The sequence below is a fragment of the Nematostella vectensis genome, chromosome 8, assembly GCF_932526225.1.
Source record: "Nematostella vectensis chromosome 8, jaNemVect1.1, whole genome shotgun sequence".
Lineage (NCBI taxonomy): Eukaryota > Metazoa > Cnidaria > Anthozoa > Actiniaria > Edwardsiidae > Nematostella > Nematostella vectensis.
Genome location: NC_064041.1, coordinates 16,325,093 through 16,345,092, shown reverse-complemented (window position 1 = coordinate 16,345,092; position 20,000 = coordinate 16,325,093). Strand labels below are relative to the sequence as shown.

At 47.0% G+C, this 20,000-nt stretch overlaps 1 protein-coding gene across 1 annotated transcript; it reads right to left on the bottom strand.

Annotated features, from left to right (window-relative positions):
- Window positions 1-262: 262 nt before the first annotated feature.
- Window positions 263-19,928, bottom strand: LOC5507974 (laminin subunit gamma-1-like). The gene is made up of 17 exons (XM_032376695.2): window positions 18,307-19,928; window positions 14,755-15,061; window positions 11,825-12,099; window positions 11,385-11,563; window positions 10,613-11,013; window positions 9,871-10,122; window positions 9,345-9,580; window positions 8,749-8,909; window positions 8,271-8,424; window positions 7,727-7,864; window positions 6,643-6,854; window positions 5,083-5,346; window positions 4,553-4,859; window positions 3,818-4,080; window positions 3,354-3,554; window positions 2,616-2,816; window positions 263-1,778 (listed from the first exon to the last, which is right to left on the bottom strand). Exons 1-17 carry the CDS (start codon window positions 19,331-19,333, stop codon window positions 1,485-1,487), a joined length of 4,872 nt encoding a protein of 1,623 aa, XP_032232586.2. The 5' UTR covers window positions 19,334-19,928; the 3' UTR covers window positions 263-1,484.
- Window positions 19,929-20,000: the final 72 nt, after the last annotated feature.

The window sequence follows — 20,000 nt, the reverse complement described above, 5'->3', positions numbered from 1 at the left end:
ACACACATTGGCACCAGTCGGGCCAAGACGGGACGCTAGCAAAGTCTATTACCCGTGCAGTTGGCAACCATGCCAGTGTGCTTTAAAAGTCATTATTTAGGCCTCCTTTTAAGAATACCGGCTATTGCGGACACCTCGTTTTTGCGGACACCGCTATAACGGACACCTCGCTATTCAGTTGTATCTTGACTGGTATTTCGCATTGCGTATCTTACCGTATTTTACTTTTGGATATTAACAGCTATCGAACAAACCATTCTCATTCAATTAAAATTCAGTTTATTGATGACAAAGAAATATATAACAAGGAAACGTAATATTGTCTTTGTATGATATACAACGTTATACTTTGTGCTTAGCAATGCAAGCGATTCATGATATATTATAAAAGCTTTATTTCTACGATCTACAGATAGAATAAAATATCGTAAATGTCCGAGAAGCGAGTATCACTCTAATTAGGGAAAAGAAAATCTATACAAGAAAAATCTATACATAATTTCTCGCTCTCCTAAGGCTCCCCTCTCAGTGCTTTAGACGCAAGAGATTGGAACGAGCGTATGGCGCTACTCCCAACACGCTTTGGAATATAGACATACCGCAATGGTCTCTGGTCACTAGCACGAGCCTTCGCCAGCCGCCATTTGTTTTCCTAGCAAAGTACCAAGTGCGAGCAAGTATCCAGTTTCATCAAGGATCTCTGCGTTGTTTTAATAGAATTTAGTAAATAAGGCATAAGATGCTATATCTTTCTCACAATTTGCCTCCAAATATTGGTGAAAACAATTAAAAAGATGCGGCTGGCAAGGGCTCTTAAATTGATAGCATAACCTTAGCCATTAAACTAATGATATGATTTACTATCATTACTCTAGATTCTGAGAAGCGTGTTCTTCTACTCGTCTATCAGTAGTGGCCAAAAGCCCCCCAACCTCCCCTTGACAGACCCCACCCCACCCTTGTAGAAACTAACTACATAGTTTATACCCATTCACGAGGGCGTGTTATTAATAATTTGATCATATCAATACTAGTACTCGATCAACTATCTTAGTCCCCTAAATGCTAATACTAGTCCCTAATATTTTAATAAAGTCTCTATTTCGTTACAATTGTCTTCTTTTCGTATCAGGGTTTTTGAATCTTAATCACCCTTCATTCCCGCGGGTACTCTTTTCAAAATTACCTTTACCACATTCACTTTCAGCCTCCCAATTTTCTTATTTCATGTCCTGTACAGAAAGATATACCCAGTCTCCTACGTGACAACCACACCACAGGCAACTCACCCTGTCAAAAATGCCAAGGATTAGCAGCTGCTCGACCTTACGGTCACAGAACACCACAGGTATCCCACTTGCCTCACCGAGTCATGTACATTTGGCTTCACTTCACCTCTCCCGTCACAAGTCTTCCTTGCGCGCCTAACGACCACCCACCCACTCCCTATTGAAATACACCCTTTCCCTCCCCTCCCACATAGTTTAGCCTCGCCCCTCTGACTTGGTAATTCGTTTCTTGCATGTATCTGGCATAGAATTAATCACGTTCTGGACTTGCGCCATCTGCTTCTTCAGTCTCTCTAAGTCCACCGTGTATTCCGTGATCCTCTCGCGGATTATCCGGTGCGTGTCTTCCACGTTCGCCAGTGCCCCGTCCACCTTGCGCTCGCTCTCGATCTCGTTGTCCAGCTTCTTCTCGAGTTCGTCCAACTTGTTCATGTCCACCATATCGAGGTTGTCGATTTCTTTCAGCAGCTCGTTCAGCTTGCGAAGGACCTGGGGAGATAGGGACTCGAGTTAAACACGAGGAGACCTGGGGAGAGTCAGAGACTAGAGATAAGCACGAGACCTGGGGAGAGTCAGAGACTAGAGTGAACACGAGAAGACCTAGGGAGACTCCGAGACTAGGAAAAAACACGAGGAGACCTGGGGAGAGTCAAAGACTATAGATAAGTACGAGAAGACCTGAGGAGAGTCAAAGACTAGAGGTAAACACGAGGAGACCTGAGGAGAGTCAAAGACTATAGATAAGCACGAGGAGACCTGGGGAGAGTCATAGACTAGAGGTAAACACGAGGAGACCTGAGGAGAGTCAAAGACTATAGATAAACACGAGGAGACCTGAGGAGAGTCAAAGACTATAGATAAGTACGAGGAGACCTGAGGAGAGTCAAAGACTAGAGGTAAACACGAGGAGACCTGAGGAGAGTCAAAGACTATAGAGAAGCACGAGGAGACCTGGGGAGAGTCAGAGACTAGAGTTAAACACGAGGAGACCTGAGGAGATTGATTGTGAACGACAAAAGGAAAAAAAATGTTACTGTTATTATTGTTGTTCTTTTTGTTGCTTATGTTATCGTTAACTGCTTATTGAAAGCGCACGCAAACACGCCTCCTCTGAACAAACGTTAAAGTTTCAAAACTTAGCAAAATTACATTTCGATGACATGACATTTATTGCCTAAATCAAGAGAGCATAAAATATGCTCTCTTGCCTAAACCTATCGAGTACGATGAGCTATTGTAGACAAGTCCCAATCTTAAGTAGTAGATGAGCTGTTTTGTAAACAAGTCCAAATTTCATGTTGTAGATGATCTGTTTTGTTGACTTACCTCATCTATCTTGTCCCTCGCGCGTTTGCTGGCCGCCGTAGCGTTGGTGGATTTTTCCTTCGCGGCAGCGATCGCGTCTCGCTCTCTCCCGACTCTGTCCTTAAGCTCCTGTAGTTTGTCCGCTGCTCGTTTTGCGGGCGTACTGACGGTGTCTGTAGGCAGAGTGAGATTCTGCGCCTCGATTCGAATCTTCTCGGCTTTCTAAAAAAAGACAAAAGCATCGCATTAACGAAAGGATACAAAGCACAAAGGCTGTGTATTCTGTATCTGTATTTTCATCCTAACCATCACCATTACCGTCATCAGCAGCATCATCATTATTATCATCATCATCTCGATCATCATTACTTTCATCATCATCATTACTAGCATCGTCATCATCATCATCATCATCATCGTCGTCGTCATCATCATCATCATAATCATCATCACCATTATATCATCATTATCATCATCATTACTAGCATCATCATCATCATCATCATCATCATCATCATCATCATCATCTCCCTATTTACTATCGTATCATCATCATCACCATCATCACCATCATCGTCATCATCATCATCATCATCACCATCATCGTCATCATCATCTCCCTATTTACTATCGTATCAACATCATCATCATCATCGTCATCATCATCATCATCATCATCTCCCTATTTACTATCGTATCATCATCATCACCATCATCGTCATCATCATCACCATCATAGTCATTCCCCCCCTCCCGTACCATTCTCGCGGCGTCTGCGGTTTTTTGCGCCTGGCCGGCCTTGTCCTTGGCTTCGCCCGCGACCTGTTGCGCGTCCCCTAGAGACGCGGTCGCATTATCTGACTTCGCGTTCGCGGACGCGATCAACCGCTCGATTTCGGGGATGTTCTGTTCGGCTTTCTCCGCCTCCTTGCGAGAATTCTCGATGATTTCGTTAAATTTCTTTAAAATAAAACAGAGAAAATGCATTAGGGGCATCGTTTTCGCGCCCACCTGTCGATAATATTCGTAACAAAAATGTTGCATTATCAAACGAAAATGGTACCGTGTAAACGTAGCCTAAGAGAAGTGGATGGAGCACCTGCATAGTCTTAATTCTCCCGGTACCGTGTAAACGTAGCCTAAGAGAAGTGGATGGAGCACCTGCATAGTCTTAATTCGCCCGGTACCGTGGAAACGTAGCCTAAGAGAAGTGGATGGAGTACCTGCATGGTTTCGAGCATTTCCTTGGCTTTCTGTAGAGTGTCCTCTCCCTTAATAAACGCATCCCACGCAGTCGCGTTTGCATTGTCAATGGCCGCCAGGAGCTTCTCCAGCTGGTCCATTAGTCCAGGCCATTCCGCCATTTTCTTACGCACGTCCGCTTCCTTGGCGTCAAAGCTCGTCACCAGTCCTTTCAGATCCGACAGGATTTTCATGGCCTCCATGGCTTTCTCGGAAGCCTTTGCTTTCGTTTCGTTTGCTTTGGCTTTCAAACAAAGGGAAGTGGAACCTCGTTAATAAAGACATGGCTTGGAGTCATGGAACTATTTATTAGTAACAACTTTTGGACCCTTAAAAATATTCACATACAGTAGAACCCGGTTAATACGGACACCTTTGGAACCCGTAAAACTATCCACATACAGAAGAACCTGGTTAATAAGGACACCTAACCCATAAAACTATCCACATACAGTAGAACCTGGTTAATAAGGACACCTAACCCATAAAACTATCCACATACAGTAGAACCTGGTTAATAAGAACACCTTTATGACCCATAAAACTATCCACATACAGTAGAACCTGGTTAATAAGGACACCTAACCCATAAAACTATCCACATACAGTAGAACCTGGTTAATAAGAACACCTTTATGACCCATAAAACTATCCACATACAGTAGAACCTGGTTAATAAGGACACCTTTGGACCCATAAAACTATCCATCGCTCACCTCTAATAGCGTCAATACCCAGGTCTGGCAAAGGCGCGGTGCCATTCTTATACAGTTCATCCGCGTCGCGCATAGCATTCTGGGCCCGGTCACGTGCTTTGCTGGCGTTTGCCCTTGTGGTGACGTGCAGCTGTTCGACTTCTCCCAGCATTCTCCGCAGCTCGGCCAGATCGATGGAGGTCTGGTTCTGAGCTTCAACAGCCTTGTCCACGGTCTTCACCGCCTGCTCGGAAGCGTTCGCAGCTTGCACTGCCTTCTGGGTAATTTCGTCTGCTTGATTCTCGTGTTTGTCGGCAAGTTTCTTTGTCTGATGACATCACAACAAATATGGTTTTGTGAATAGGTATAGGGGAAGGACCAGAATATTCTTATGGAATAGTATGCTTAAAATAGTTATTAAGCGTCGAAAGCAAATCTTTACTAAAATCTGCTAGTCTTTAACAGACAGGTTTCTAAATACGAAGTCTACTTTCATTTATGCATAGACCATTGCTAAAACAAGGATATTTCGAGATAGATCGCGGACTCACCTCTTCGGCAATTTCACGCATGCGCCATTCTCCCGTGCTATTTGCAAAGAGTCTCGACTCATTCAAGGATCTCGCCGCGTCGCTCATCAGCAGACTCTTCATTAGGTCTAGCAGATGACGCGAGACATTCAGCGAATCATGGGCCATCATGGCGTCACTCATACCCGCCCGCGATGCGTTGCCAGCGGCTTGTGTATTTTTCCAGATTTCAATCACTTTGTTGCGAGTGGCGGTCACGCGATCGTTCAGCTTCATTATCTCCTCCTGGGAAGAATAAGGGAGAATAAAGGTTAGGATAATAAGGAAGAGTTAAGATGATAAAGGTAGGGTTAGGAGAATAAGGGAGGGTTAGGAGAGTAAGGGAGAATGAGGGATGGTTAGGAGAATAAGGGATGGTTTGGAGTATAAGGGAGACTTAAGATGCTGGGGAGATTTTCTACCTCATTTATTCAAAAGAATCTCCCTAGAACAAAGAATCAGGGATATCTCCCTAGAACAAAGAATCAGGGAGAATCTCCCTAAAACAAACAACCAGGAAGAATCTCCCTAGAACAAACACTCAGGGACATCTCTTTAGAACAAACAATCAGGGAGAATCTACTTAGATCATCATCACCTTTAGTCGTTCCTATTAACACTTTGTCTGTACTGTTGGCTTCTTCTGCCTTGTGGGTTTACCTGTAACACTTTGTCTGAACTGTTGGCTTTCTCTGCCTTGTGGGTTTACCTGTAACACTTTGTCTGTACTGTTGGCTTTCTCTGCCTTGTGGGTTTACCTGTAACACTTTGTCTGTACTGTTGGCTTTCTCTGCCTTGTGGGTTTACCTGTAACACTTTGTCTGAACTGTTGGCTTTCTCTGCCTTGTGGGTTTACCTGTAACACTTTGTCTGAACTGTTGGCTTTCTCTGCCTTGTGGGTTTACCTGTAACACTTTGTCTGTACTGTTGGCTCTCTCTGCCTTGTGGGTTTACCTGTAACACTTTGTCTGTACTGTTGGCTTTCCCTGCCTTGTGGGTTTACCTGAAACACTTTGTCTGAACTGTTTGCTTTCTCTGCCTTGTGGGTTTACCTGTAACACTTTGTCTGTACTGTTGGCTTTCCCTGCCTTGTGGGTTTTCCTGTAACACTTTGTCTGTACTGTTGGCTTTCCCTGCCTTGTGGGTTTACCTGTAACACTTTGTCTGTACTGTTGGCTTTCTCTGCCTTGTGGGTTTACCTGTAACACTTTGTCTGTACTGTTGGCTTTCCCTGCCTTGTGGGTTTGCCTGTAACACTTTGTCTGTACTGTTGGCTTTCCCTGCCTTGTGGGTTTACCTGTAACACTTTGTCTGAACTGTTGGCTTTCTCTGCCTTGTGGGTTTTCCTGTAACACTTTGTCTGAACTGTTGGCTTTCTCTGCCTTGTGGGTTTAGCTGTAACACTTTGTCTGTACTGTTGGCTTTCTCTGCCTTGTGGGTTTAGCTGTAACACTTTGTCTGTACTGTTGGCTTTCTCTGCCTTGTGGGTTTACCTGTAACACTTTGTCTGTACTGTTGGCTTTCTCTGCCTTGTGGGTTTACCTGTAACACTTTGTCTGTACTGTTGGCTTCTTCTGCTTTGGCCAGCAGTCTCTCCACTTGTTCTTTCAGTAGTGCCAGTCTCTTCTCAAAGTCTACGTCCACCACTACACTGGACGAGGTGTTGAACCGATCGATTATGTATATTAGGTCGTACAGCTTCCGCCGTAAACCCCCAACGATCTTTTGAATGACATCATAGCATGGGGGACAAGCTGCAAGTACAACACATAAAATGTCACGCAAAATGTCATGCAAATACAACACGCAAAATGTCACGCAAGTACAACACATAAAATGTCACGCAAGTACAACACGCAAAATGTCACACAAGTACAACACATAAAATGTCACGCAAGTACAACACACAAAATGCGAAACAAAAATATGTTAAGCTTATTTTATGCTTACGTGTCATACCTAAACACCCGGTCTCCTAACTATATACCCCGACAGTCTCATATCTATACACGCGACAGTATCATATCTATGCACCCGGTAGTTTCATATCTATACACGCGACAGTCTCATATCTATACACGCGACAGTCTCATATCTATACACGCGACAGTATCATATCTATACACGCGACAGTATCATATCTATACACGCGACAATCTCATATCTATACACGCGACAGTCTCATATCTATACACCCGGCAGTCTCATATCTATACACGCGACAGTCTCATATCTATACACGCGACAGTCTCATATCTATACACGCGATAGTCTCATATCTATACACGCGACAGTCTCATATCTATACACCCCGCAGTCTCATATCTATACACGCGATAGTATTATATCTATACATCCCGACAGTCTCATATCTATACATCCCGACAGTCTCATATCTATACACGCGACAGTCTCATATCTATACACGCGACAGTCTCATATCTATACACGCGACAGTCTCATATCTATACACGCGACAGTCTCATATCTATACACGCGACAGTCTCATATCTATACACGCGACAGTCTCATATCTATACACGCGACGGTCTCATATCTATACACGCGGCAGTCTCATATCTATACACGCGACAGTCTCATATCTATACACCCGGCAGTCCCATACCTATACACCCGGCAGTCAAGTTGTGGAAGTTCTCTTGGCACGAGTCGCACTTGATCCCCAGGACTCCCGGTCGGCACTGACACACACCCTGCTCATCACACGTAACATTTAATGAGCCTTGCAGGTTACAGTTACACGCTGCGACAAAAACACAGGGTTACCACCGGCAGGAATATGCGAAAATTCATCTCGTGTCAATTTTTTTAGCTTGTGATAGCTAAAAGGAAAGGAAGGAAGAGAAAATGTTGAATAAAACTGAGTCGAAATATAGAACCGGAAAGTTATCAACCCGTTAAGTTTCACTGAATTGGACATCTCTTTTGGATTCCCAAGTTCCAATATATGTTGCAGAGGACGGTTGAGTTTGCGAACGCAGAAAATATTATATCAGCACGAAGAAATCCAATTTTTGGGTGGCGAGCCCGCGCGCGCTCCGTATTTTGGCGGCAAAATAAAAACACAAACAAACCAGCCAGCATACGAATCAGTCGGAAAGAAATAATTTCAGATTTCTGGTGTCTTTTTTTGTTGCGTGGCAACTTACCAAGGCATCCCAGCTCAGAGAATGCGTAGTGGTCGATGCTACACTGGTCACACCGTCTGCCTGTCACGCCAGGCTTGCAGTGGCACTGTCCTGTGGTCACGCTACACGTGTTATTCCATGATCCTGTTGTATCGCAGTTACAAGGCTCACATCCCTTTGGAGGAAAACACACGATAATTATGAGGATGATGATGATGATGACGATGATGATGGTGGTGGTGGTGGTATTGATGATGGTGATGATGATGATGATGATGATGATGATGATGATGATGGTGGTGGTGGTAATGATGATGGTGATGATGATGGTGATGATGATGATGATGATGATGGTGGTGGTGGTGGCGGCAACGATGGCGGTGATGATGATGATGGTGATAATAATGATGATGATGATGATGGTAATGATGATGATGATGAAGATGATGATTATGTTATGAAGGTGACGCTCAACATCCTTCAGTGCTCCACGCCATACCTTGCCAGAGGCGACGTTCCAGTACTCAGGTCTGCATGTGTCGCACTTGTCCCCGCTGACGTTCGGCAGACATGTACAGCGCCCCTTGTCGTCACAGGGGAAGGGGAGGGTGGGGTCGTGTCCGGGAGGAGAAACAGTACCCTGTACGTAACACTCGCACGCTGAAACAAGGGATGATGGTAAGTGAAGGCCAGGGGAGGGGAGAGTGGGTGATGCTAGGCACGCTTTGGACAGATACCGGCTGCCTCGCTTTCAATCAAGGCTTGGTTACCTTTCAAAATATCACAGGAAGTGTAGAATAATCGTGACATCTTACAGTTTTAACTCCCTCTCGGCCTGTCTCCCTCTCGGTCTTATTCCCTCTCTGCCTTTCTCCCTCTCGGCCTTATTCCCTCTCGGCCTTTCTCCTTCTCTGCCTTTCTCCCTCTCGGCCTTATTCCATCTCGGCCTTCCTCCCTCTCTGCCTTTCTCCCTCTCGGCCCTCCTCCCTCTCCGCCTTTCTCCCTCTCCGCCTTACTCCCTCTCCGCCTTTCTCGCTCTCGGCCTTTCTCCTCGCGGCCTTTCTCCCTCTTCGCCTTTCTCCCTCTCAGCCATACCTTTGCACTGTGGCTTAGGATAGTGAGTGGCGTTTCCATAGTAACCGATAGCGCATAGCTCGCACTGGCTGATGGGTCCGTTGCGCGTGTTGTGAATGCACTTGAGGCAGTCCCCAGTGAGGCGGTCACATGACCCAATGGCGTTAGGGTCGATGTTACCGCTACAGTTGCATTTCTGACAAGTGGTCGGTGCGCCACGCTTTCCCATTGGGTCGCCATAGTAACCGTCTTGACACCTGTCAATATAGATCAATAGATAAAAGCTCTAGGGACCTTAAGGTTGTGTTACTTACAAGTCACACAACTTTCATACCTGACCCTCAAAGATTTTACCTAAATGTCACACAAGTTGCCCACCTGACCTACTAATATTGCGTTACTTACATGTCAAACAAATTACCCACGTGACCCTCAAAGATTATGTTACTAACATGTCACACAAGTTGTCTTACGTAACCCTTAAAGATTGTGTTTCTTACATGCCACACAAGTTGCTCACGTAACCCTTGAAGATTGTGTTACTTACATGTCACACAAGTTGCCCACGTGACCCTCGGGGCAGTCCGTGCACACCACGTTAGCGCCGATCTGAATGCACCGCGTGCCGAACTTGCAAGGGCACTTCTTACAATCGTCAGGGGTCCCCTGAGTAGGGTTGCCATAGTAACCGCCAATGCATTTGTCACAGCGGATGCCTGTGGTGTTGTGTTTACAGTTGCATTTTCCGGTGACAGGGTCACACGTGTCGGAATGGCCGTAACACTGGCAAGGCACGCACCTAGAATAAGACAAGTCACGCTGTCAATAGGTCATACAACGACAGAAGTCACGCTATTGAGTCGTGTAACTAGGTCACGCGACTACAGAAGTCACGTAGTCACGCTAACAAGTCACGCAACTTTACGGGTATCACACTTTCAAGTCACGCGTACACAACGCGTCATATGTCACGTATCATGTCACGTCCGTTATGGCAAGTATACATACTGTGTATATCAGTAGTCCCAGCCCCTCTCTTGTTCCATACAAATGTCACATAACGCGTCATGTGTCACGTATCATGACACGCATGTTATGTCACGCATACATTAAACCCCGCCCCTCTCTTGTATCCATATAAATATGTCACAGCAACGCGTCATATGTTACGCCCATTATGTCACGCATGCATACTGTGCATATCGGTCAGTAGACCCGCGCCTCTCTTGTGCCATACAAATATGTCACACAACGCGTCATGTGTCACGCATCATGTCACGCATACATACTGTGCATATCTGTCAGTAGAGCCCGCCTGTCGCGTGTAGCCGTCTTTACACTGTTCGCAGTTGTTTCCCTTGTACTCCTTGGGGCAGCTGCACTGCTCCACCCAGTTCACCTGGTTTGGAGATGTTGGATCGTACACTGCCGATTCAAAAAACATTCCGTCCAGCATTCCGGTTCCCTGATCCGCGTAGTTCATTCGGATCTTGATGGACTTGATGCTGGTGAGAAGGCGCTGAAAGTCATGTGACGTCAGGCTGGGACGCCACCCGAAGGAGGCGTCCTCGTGCAGGCGGTAGCGGTACTGCTGAAAGGCCACGCCCGGTTTGGGGTTACCCTGTGCGGTGAGTTGGGTGGTGATCTTGAGTCCGCCTTCGCCTTCGATTGTGATGTCGCCATTGTCAACCTTAGATACAAGGGGACGCAAAAAGAGATTCAGAAGACGAGCAAATCAAAAAACGGATTCAAAAGAGGGTTTAAAAGACGAACAACACAGAAGACGGATTCAGAAAACAAATAAACCAGAAGACGGACTCAGAAGACGGATTTAGTAGACGAACAAATGAGAAGACGAACAAACCAGAAGACGAATTTAGAAAACAAACAAAGCAGAGACGGATTAAGAAACACGATTAAACAAAACAAGACAGATTTAGAAGACGAAAACGGACTCAGAAGACGAACAAAGCAGAAAACGAATCCAGGAGATGAACCAACTAAAAGACGGGTTTACAAGACGAATAAAAAAGAAGACGGATTTAGATCCCAGTCGTTTACCTGCATACCGTCCACGGTACCAACACGGAACATAAAACCGAACGTCTGTCCGTAGCTGCTTCGTCGGTTGCCGATGTACACAAGCGAGGCCCGAGCGAACAGCGACTCTTTCCCGATGGCGGTTACGCTGACAAACCCTGCGGAGCTGTGCGCAGCGTACTGCTCCGTTACGTCCTTACCTGTCATTCAAAATACATGACGTCATGATGTATCACTGCAGAGTCATAAGGTATCACTACGTTAATTGAAAACTGACGATATGTCAGTACAGGTGGCGACCACGTGTGCGTGACACAGTTTCAATGAGTCACAGTCACAGCGTTGCGTTACTCACCTTAATTAATCGTTTTCCACGGCCCATCCCTCTAGACCCGCGGTGAAATCCGTGATAATGTTGCGTGACGCAATTTTATTACCTTACATAGCGTTGCGTTACTCACCTTGATCGTTTTCCACGGCCCATCCCTCCAGACCTGTGGTGAAATCCGTGGTGATGTTACGTGACGTGTAGCCGGGAGCGGCCTTACAGACGGTGGAGTGACCGTAACAAAAGCACTGTTTGCATCCATGTGGGTTGCTCGCCTCCAGACCAAAGTATCCCGACCGGCAAAGCGTGCACTTGGCACCGACCACGTGACGCTTGCACGTGCATTCACCTTTCTCGTTACATTGGGTCTTGGCTGGGTCAGTGCCGGGGCCAAAACATTGGCAAGGTCTGAGGATAGAGAAGGGATAATAGTATGTAAGTACCAGGGAAGCAACATTGGCATGGCTTAAAGGATAAGATGGCAAGGGTGATGTAGTAGAATTAATAACATTTTATAGCAATTCCTTGTAGCCTTATATGTATTATTTTTTTTCTTCGCCAATCTCCCTCCCCCCATAGCCATGTGCGACAAACAAACCTTTCCTCTCCCCCTCCCCCCTTTTCCTGCTTCCCACCCCTCTCACCACTTCTCCTCCTCCACACGCCTAATCACCCAGCTGCCACTCCCCACCCTCCCCTCCCCTTCCATACCCTCTGAACACCTTTCCCTACCCCAACTAACCTCTCCTCCCCTCCCCTTCCATACCCTCTGACTACCTTACCCTACCCTAACTAACCTCCCCACCCTCCCCTCCACTTCCATACCCTCTGACTACCTTACCCCACCCTAACTAACCTCCCCTCCCCACCCTTTCCATACCCTCTGACTACCTTACCCTACCCTAACTAACCTCCCTCCCCTCCCCTTCCATACCCTCTGACTACCTTACCCTACCCTAAAAAACCTCCCCTTCCCACCCTCCCCTCCCCTTCCATACCCTCTGACCACCTTACCCTACCCTAACTAACCTCCTTACCCTCCCCTCCCCTTCCATACCCTCTGACCACCTTACCCTACCCTTACTAACCTCCTCACCCTCCCCTCCCCTTCCATACCCTCTGACCACCTTACCCTACCCTAACTAACCTCCCCTCCCCACCCTCCCCTCCCCTCTCCTTCCATACCCTCTGACCACCTTACCCTACCCTAACTAACCTCCCCACCCTCCCCTCCCCTCCCCTTCCATACCCTCTGACTACCTTACCCTACCCTAACTAACCTCCCCACCCTCCCCTCCACTTCCATACCCTCTGACTACCTTACCCCACCCTAACTAACCTCCCCACCCTCCCCTCCCCTTCCATACCCTCTGACCACCTTACCCTACCCTTACTAACCTCCCTCCCCTCCCCTTCCATACCCTCTGACTACCTTACCCTACCCTAAAAAACCTCCCCTTCCCACCCTCCCCTCCCCTTCCATACCCTCTGACCACCTTACCCTACCCTAACTAACCTCCTTACCCTCCCCTCCCCTTCCATACCCTCTGACCACCTTACCCTACCCTTACTAACCTCCTCACCCTCCCCTCCCCTTCCATACCCTCTGACCACCTTACCCTACCCTAACTAACCTCCCCTCCCCACCCTCCCCTCCCCTCTCCTTCCATACCCTCTGACCACCTTACCCTACCCTAACTAACCTCCCCACCCTCCCCTCCCCTCCCCTTCCATACCCTCTGACAATCTTACCCTACTCTAACTAACCTCCCCACCCTCCCCTCCCCTTCAATACCCTCTGACTACCTTACCCTACCCTAACTAACCTCCCCACCCTCCCCTCCCCTTCCATACCCTCTGACCACCTTACCCTACCCTTACTAACCTCCTCACCCTCCCCTCCCCTTCCATACCCTCTGACTACCTTACCCTACCCTAACTAACCTCCCCATCCTCCCCTTCCATACTCTCTGACTACCTTACCCTACCCTAACTAACCTCCCCACCCTCCCCTCCCCTTCCATACCCTCTGACTACCTTACCCCACCCTAACTAACCTCCCCTCCCCACCCTTTCCATACCCTCTGACTACCTTACCCTACCCTAACTAACCTCCCCACCCTCCCCTCCCCTTCCATACCCTCTGACTACCTTACCCTACCCTAAAAAACCTCCCCTTCCCACCCTCCCCTCCCCTTCCATACCCTCTGACCACCTTACCCTACCCTAACTAACCTCCCCACCCTCCCCTCCCCTTCCATACCCTCTGACCACCTTACCCTACCCTTACTAACCTCCTCACCCTCCCCTCTCCTTCCATACCCTCTGACCACCTTACCCTACCCTAACTAACCTCCCCTCCCCACCCTCCCCTCCCCTCTCCTTCCATACCCTCTGACCACCTTACCCTACCCTAACTAACCTCCCCTCCCCACCCTCCCCTCCCCTCCCCTTCCATACCCTCTGACAATCTTACCCTACTCTAACTAACCTCCCCACCCTCCCCTCCCCTTCAATACCCTCTGACTACCTTACCCTACCCTAACTAACCTCCCCATCCTCCCCTCCCCTCCCCTCTCCTTCCATACCCTCTGACCACCTTACCCTACCCTAACTAACCTCCCCTCCCCACCCTCCCCTCCCCTCCCCTTCCATACCCTCTGACAATCTTACCCTACTCTAACTAACCTCCCCACCCTCCCCTCCCCTTCAATACCCTCTGACTACCTTACCCTACCCTAACTAACCTCCCCACCCTCCCCTCCCCTTCCATACCCTCTGACTACCTTACCCTACCCTAACTAACCTCCCCATCCTCCCCTCCCCTTCCATACCCTCTGACCACCTTACCCTACCCTAACTAACCTCCCCACCCTCCCCTCCCCTTCCATACCCTCTGACCACCTTACCCTACCCTAACTAACCTCCCCACCCTCCCCTCCCCTTCCATACCCTCTGACTACCTTACCCTACCCTAACTAACCTCCCCACCCTCCCCTCCCCTTCCATACCCTCTGACTATCTTACCCTTCCCTAACTAACCTCCCCTCCAAATGTACTGACCTGCATCCAGTCTGCGAGAAGCCGAAGTAGTTCGCCTGGCATTTGTCACACTTGATTCCAGTAACGCCCGGTTTACACCTGCACTGGCCTTCACTGTTACACTGCAGAGAGACCGAGCCAACAGGGTTGCATCCACACGCCACGCACGGCTCAAGGCTGGTCTTACGGTAGAAGTTCTCCTTACATCGCTCGCAGTTCGGACCGTCCGTGTTCTGTTTGCAGTTTTGGCATCGTCCGCCATGTCCCGTTTGTCGGTACAATGCCTCGTCAAACACACAGCTCTCAGCCAGACCGTTACAATTACAGCCTTGGGAGGGAAGGGCAATGTGTGAGAAGCGTATTGCGTGACATGTACAACTAGGCCCAGTCCCATGGGAAGACCGTTACAGTTACAGCTTTGGGAGGGAAAGGCAATGTGTGAGAAGTGTATTGCGTGACATGTACAACTAGGTCCAGTCCCCTGGGAAGACCGTTACAGTTACAGCTTTGGGAGGGAAAGGCAATGTGTGAGAAGTGTATTGCGTGACATGTACAACTAGGCCCAGTCCCATGGGAAGACCGTTACAGTTACAGCTTTGGGAGGGAAAGGCAATGTGTGAGAAGTGTATTGCGTGACATGTACAACTAGGTCCAGTCCCCTGGGAAGACCGTTACAGTTACAGCTTTGGGAGGGAAAGGCAATGTGTGAGAAGTGTATTGCGTGACATGTACAACTAGGTCCAGTCCCCTGGGAAGACCGTTACAGTTACAGCTTTAGGAGGGAAAGGCAATGTGTGAGAAGTGCATTGCGCAGTGTGTTGAGGTGTATTGCGCAGTGTGTTGAGGTGTATTGCGCAGTGTGTTGAGGTGTATTGCGCAGTGTTTGAAAAGTGATTAAATTAAAACGGTGATCCAAACAAGTTGTCGAGATCTTGAACAACAATATTAGATGAGTTCTCCAAACAGATTCTTAAGTTATCAAAAGTTTCAAATAACTTATGCAAAGATAATTGGTCGGTCATGTTAACAGCTGTTACAACAAAGAGAGTTTAGTTAACCTATGAGAACGAGTTCAGCTTTGCGAATATTCGAATTTCATTTTTGGTACAAGAAAAACCCTTTTGGTGCCATCAAACACTCAGTTATATCAACCATTCGTCGATTTGGAAGATCTCGTACATTAAGGGCTTTTTCTCGAGATGTCGGAGGGAAGTCGAACTTGCGGGAGGTCCCGCGATCTATTTTAACAGGTCACAGTTACGGAAGGTCTTGAAACATGAAGACGGTAGTTGCTTCAGGCGGAAATTCCAGTTTGCGTGAGTTTGTAAATATCCCACATAGGTTCCCGCCCATGTCTTCACACGGACAGAAAGGCTCAACTCGAACTAGAGGAGAAACTAGAGGGCTCTTGCTCAATCGGCTCAGAAACAAAAGCCAGTCTGTTTGCCAGGTGTGTGCATACCTCCCACTTAATTATTAGACGTCGAACCTTGTGGCAAGAACTTTATTCATTTGTTTTTGGTTCTGGGGCAAAGATGAAATCTCGAAAACAATTCCAAACATGAAAAGATTCTAAGCGTGCGTTGCGTGATTGAAAGGCGTGTCCGTGTGCGCCATTCGTCATGTGTCGTGCCGTGAGAAGCCTCTAATCCTCTTAGTTGATTGGCTCGGCCTTTTTGGTGCAAACATACTTTTCATTCCACTCGGGTCCGAAAGCGCACTAGTCTGCTAGCATCGCTCTTAGTGTCACGCACGATAACTACAAACTACAAGCGCACACTTGCGCAAAAAAGCGACTTTTTCAGCGCTTACGAAAAGCAAGAAAGTTGTCAGAAAGGGATTATTTTTATTAAAGGATTCTTCGCTGGCGTGACGGTCACAGCGATTTCGGTGTTGCGTGAGTTTGTCTCTCCAAAGGTCACGTGACTTCTTGGTGCAAGTTGCCTATTGTTGCTATTGGAAATTAAGCAGAAGTCACACTGAAAGCAACGTAATCGCTCTCACTATGCTCCGAGACACGCACACAACGCCAAACACAAGAAGTTTAAAAAATGTCGATCAACACTTATGAATGCTTGCAAAAGAAAATACAAAAAATATGACATGCACGAAAATAACTTCAAATAACCATCCACGAATGAAGTCTGAAACGTTTTTAACGATATTTGATTGAAAAAAACTTCACAATAACCATCCACGAATGAAGTCTGAAACGTTTTTAACGATATTTGATTGAAAATAACTTCACAATAACCATCCACTAATGAAGTCTGAAACGTGAATAACGATATTTGATTGAAAATAACTTCACAATAACCATCCACTGATGAAGTCTGAAACGTGAATAACGATATTTGATTGAAAATAACTCCACAATAACCATCCACGAATGAAGTCTGAAACGTTATTTACGATATTTGATTGAAAATAACTTCACAATAACCATCCACGAATGAAGTCTGAAACGTTATTAACGATATTTGATTGAAAGTATCTCGATTTGAATTAGCCGATGGAAATGGATGCGTTGTGTGGATTAAAACCGTGTTTTTTAGTTCTCGAAACATTCACTTAACAGTTTCATCGTGGGTGACAAGCATGCCGATACGTTGTCATCAATTATTCAAATATACTGATCAGCTATACCATTGTTTACATCAACAAGGAAGCAAACAAAAAAGCCTTGAACACAACAATCAGATAGTTCCGGAAGTAGAACTGGGACGGAATTCCGTCCCTGAAGCCTGACTTCGGCCTGTTGCGAAGCATGACGGGATTGTGTGTTATAATTTATTTCCTCAATTCAATCGAAAGTATCGCAATAAATAGCTTCTCCAAATAAGTCGATGAAAATTGATGATTTTTTTCATTTGGTACTTTGCTACGATGACAAAATGGCGGCTGACATCCGACGTTTACTCTGTCGGCTGGATTCTTTTAAAAGGCTAGCACAGAGTAGAGAAAAAGTCTGGCCAGATTGCATAATTGTGGGGAGCCTCGCATGGAGGGAGTAGGGATACCACATATAATGTGACCCAGAAACCGCGCAAACTTTGTGCGCACCATTCAATATCGCATGATATCTATGTGTAATACTATACTATGAGCGGCATCGTTAGCAGGGTAATATTACGCGATATTCTACGATTCTATTACAAACTCGGGCAAGTAAGAACATAGAGTTATTGTTTGATCATCATGAAATGACAGGCGTGAAATAACACGTAATATATCAACACTACATGGGCATTGTCAGAGGATATTCCACATTTCCACATAGATGACATATGGATTCGGTGTTTATTCCTCCCTGGGAATACAGCTTTCTTCTATGACTGCACGGGGTATTTCGCGTGTTGTTTGTGCCGGACTCGGGTTATAAAAACATCGTAACGCGAAAGATATGTCACCACAGAGGACTTTTCGTTGGGTGGCTTTACTAGCAAGCCTGTTTTGATAGTGTTTACAAAGTGAATAAAAAAACACATAAGAACGCATATTCACCTCGAGGAAACTAACAGGGGAAATAATTACGTTATTTCATAGTGATATTCCCCTGAGGGAAATACTTACGAACACATTCGTTGGCATTCCTAGAAGACGCTCGCGCCCATGGTCTGTCATTGTAGAGGGGCTTGCACCTCTCACAGTCAACCCCTTCAGTGTTATGCTGACATTTGCACTGGAGCCGGGTCTGCCCGTCCCATAAGCGGGTCTCCTCACACTCCGAGGCATGGCCATTACACTTGCATCGCCCTCCGATAGACAGATCAATAATAGCGTAATAGTAGCTCCGTAAAACATTCGGATCCCCGAACACTTCATCACCGAATGTGTTCATTCGCCGCAAATGAATTCGCACGGCAACCGCGGTGACCCACTCTTGCAGTGCGGGAGAGTTGTCGAAGTTATACGCGTCGGGTCGATCTTCTAGGGTGCTGAACGCAACGTTGCCGCCTGTCAGAGGGGTGATGGTACTAAACGCGTCCGTGCATAATGCGACTTGTTGGTTCCTCGGGTCTACAATCCCGTTGGTCGTGACCCCATAAGTCTTCTCACAAGTCGCGCTAAAATACTGGTACGGGATCCATTTACTGGATGGAGTCGTCTTCTTGTAGATTGCCATACTCTCGGGCCGCGGGGATCGGAATCGTATTCGTATATACGACACATCGTAGGATTTGCCCAGGTCTAGAGTTAGTGTGACGGGTTTGTCGGGGTTCTCAAGCAGAGTCTCAGACTGCCACCATGTACGATTCGTATCGTCCTTGATGTCCGTGATTTTCAGCGCCGGGTGCTCTAACGCGGGGTCCGATGAGTTGCACATCTCACACTCCTTGCGGACCTCTAATACTCCCGTCTGTACGCAGAACTTCTTCGGCGGGTCCCCACAAGTATTATTAGATATGACCCGCTTACCGAACGCGGCGTTACCGAACTGAGGCATACATCGCTGAGCCCGGCCCTGGCTATCATAACATTGAATCTGCAGTTGTCCGACAGAACTGTGTGGGGTAAGAGCGCCAAGGAGAGCGAGTAGAATGAGGCTGACGGCACTACGAGAGCACAGGCAGAACGAAACTCGCAAACACACATCCATCTTGTCTTGGTGTGTGGAATTCCTCAGCGGCAAGGAGGCCTCCCGAAAATGTGATATCCCTTCAGAGCGAATGATATGTGAGCAATTTGCTGACCCCAAGCTGTTGAAAGACCTCTTCACTGCTGAACTAATGTGGCAGATGAAAGCCCGCGACGGGTACCCGATTGGCTTCTTCCGCTACTATTGTTCTATCAGCCAATCAGAGCACTGTCCGGTAATATGAGGATTTCCTCTGAGAGATACCGCCCAGAGGCGTGAGACATGGCATTGCTTTCTTTCCGGCAACAACCCATTACCAACACCTGGATAAACCAATATCCCCGCTAACCGTCGAGTTTGAGGCAGTTAAAGATCCCTCAAGGCACCTAGATCAAATGTTCGGATGATCGGCTGGAATTATTCCCATTCAGACGGAAAGCGGCTGGTTTGTTTCCCGTCTGGGTCCTGAGTGTTTAGGGTCACGCGGTTTATCAGACTCGTGTCGTGACAGAGTGAGAATGACGAGACTAAACGTGTAACGCAACCTTTCCGCGTGACATATAAAATTCAGCACTTTGCGTGTCAAAATGTTGAAAAAGTCTCACCAAAAATAGAATAAAACCGCGTAGGTCAAACTCTAAATTGCCTCAGTAGACTTTTCTAACATCCGACCTCAACATAATTTACA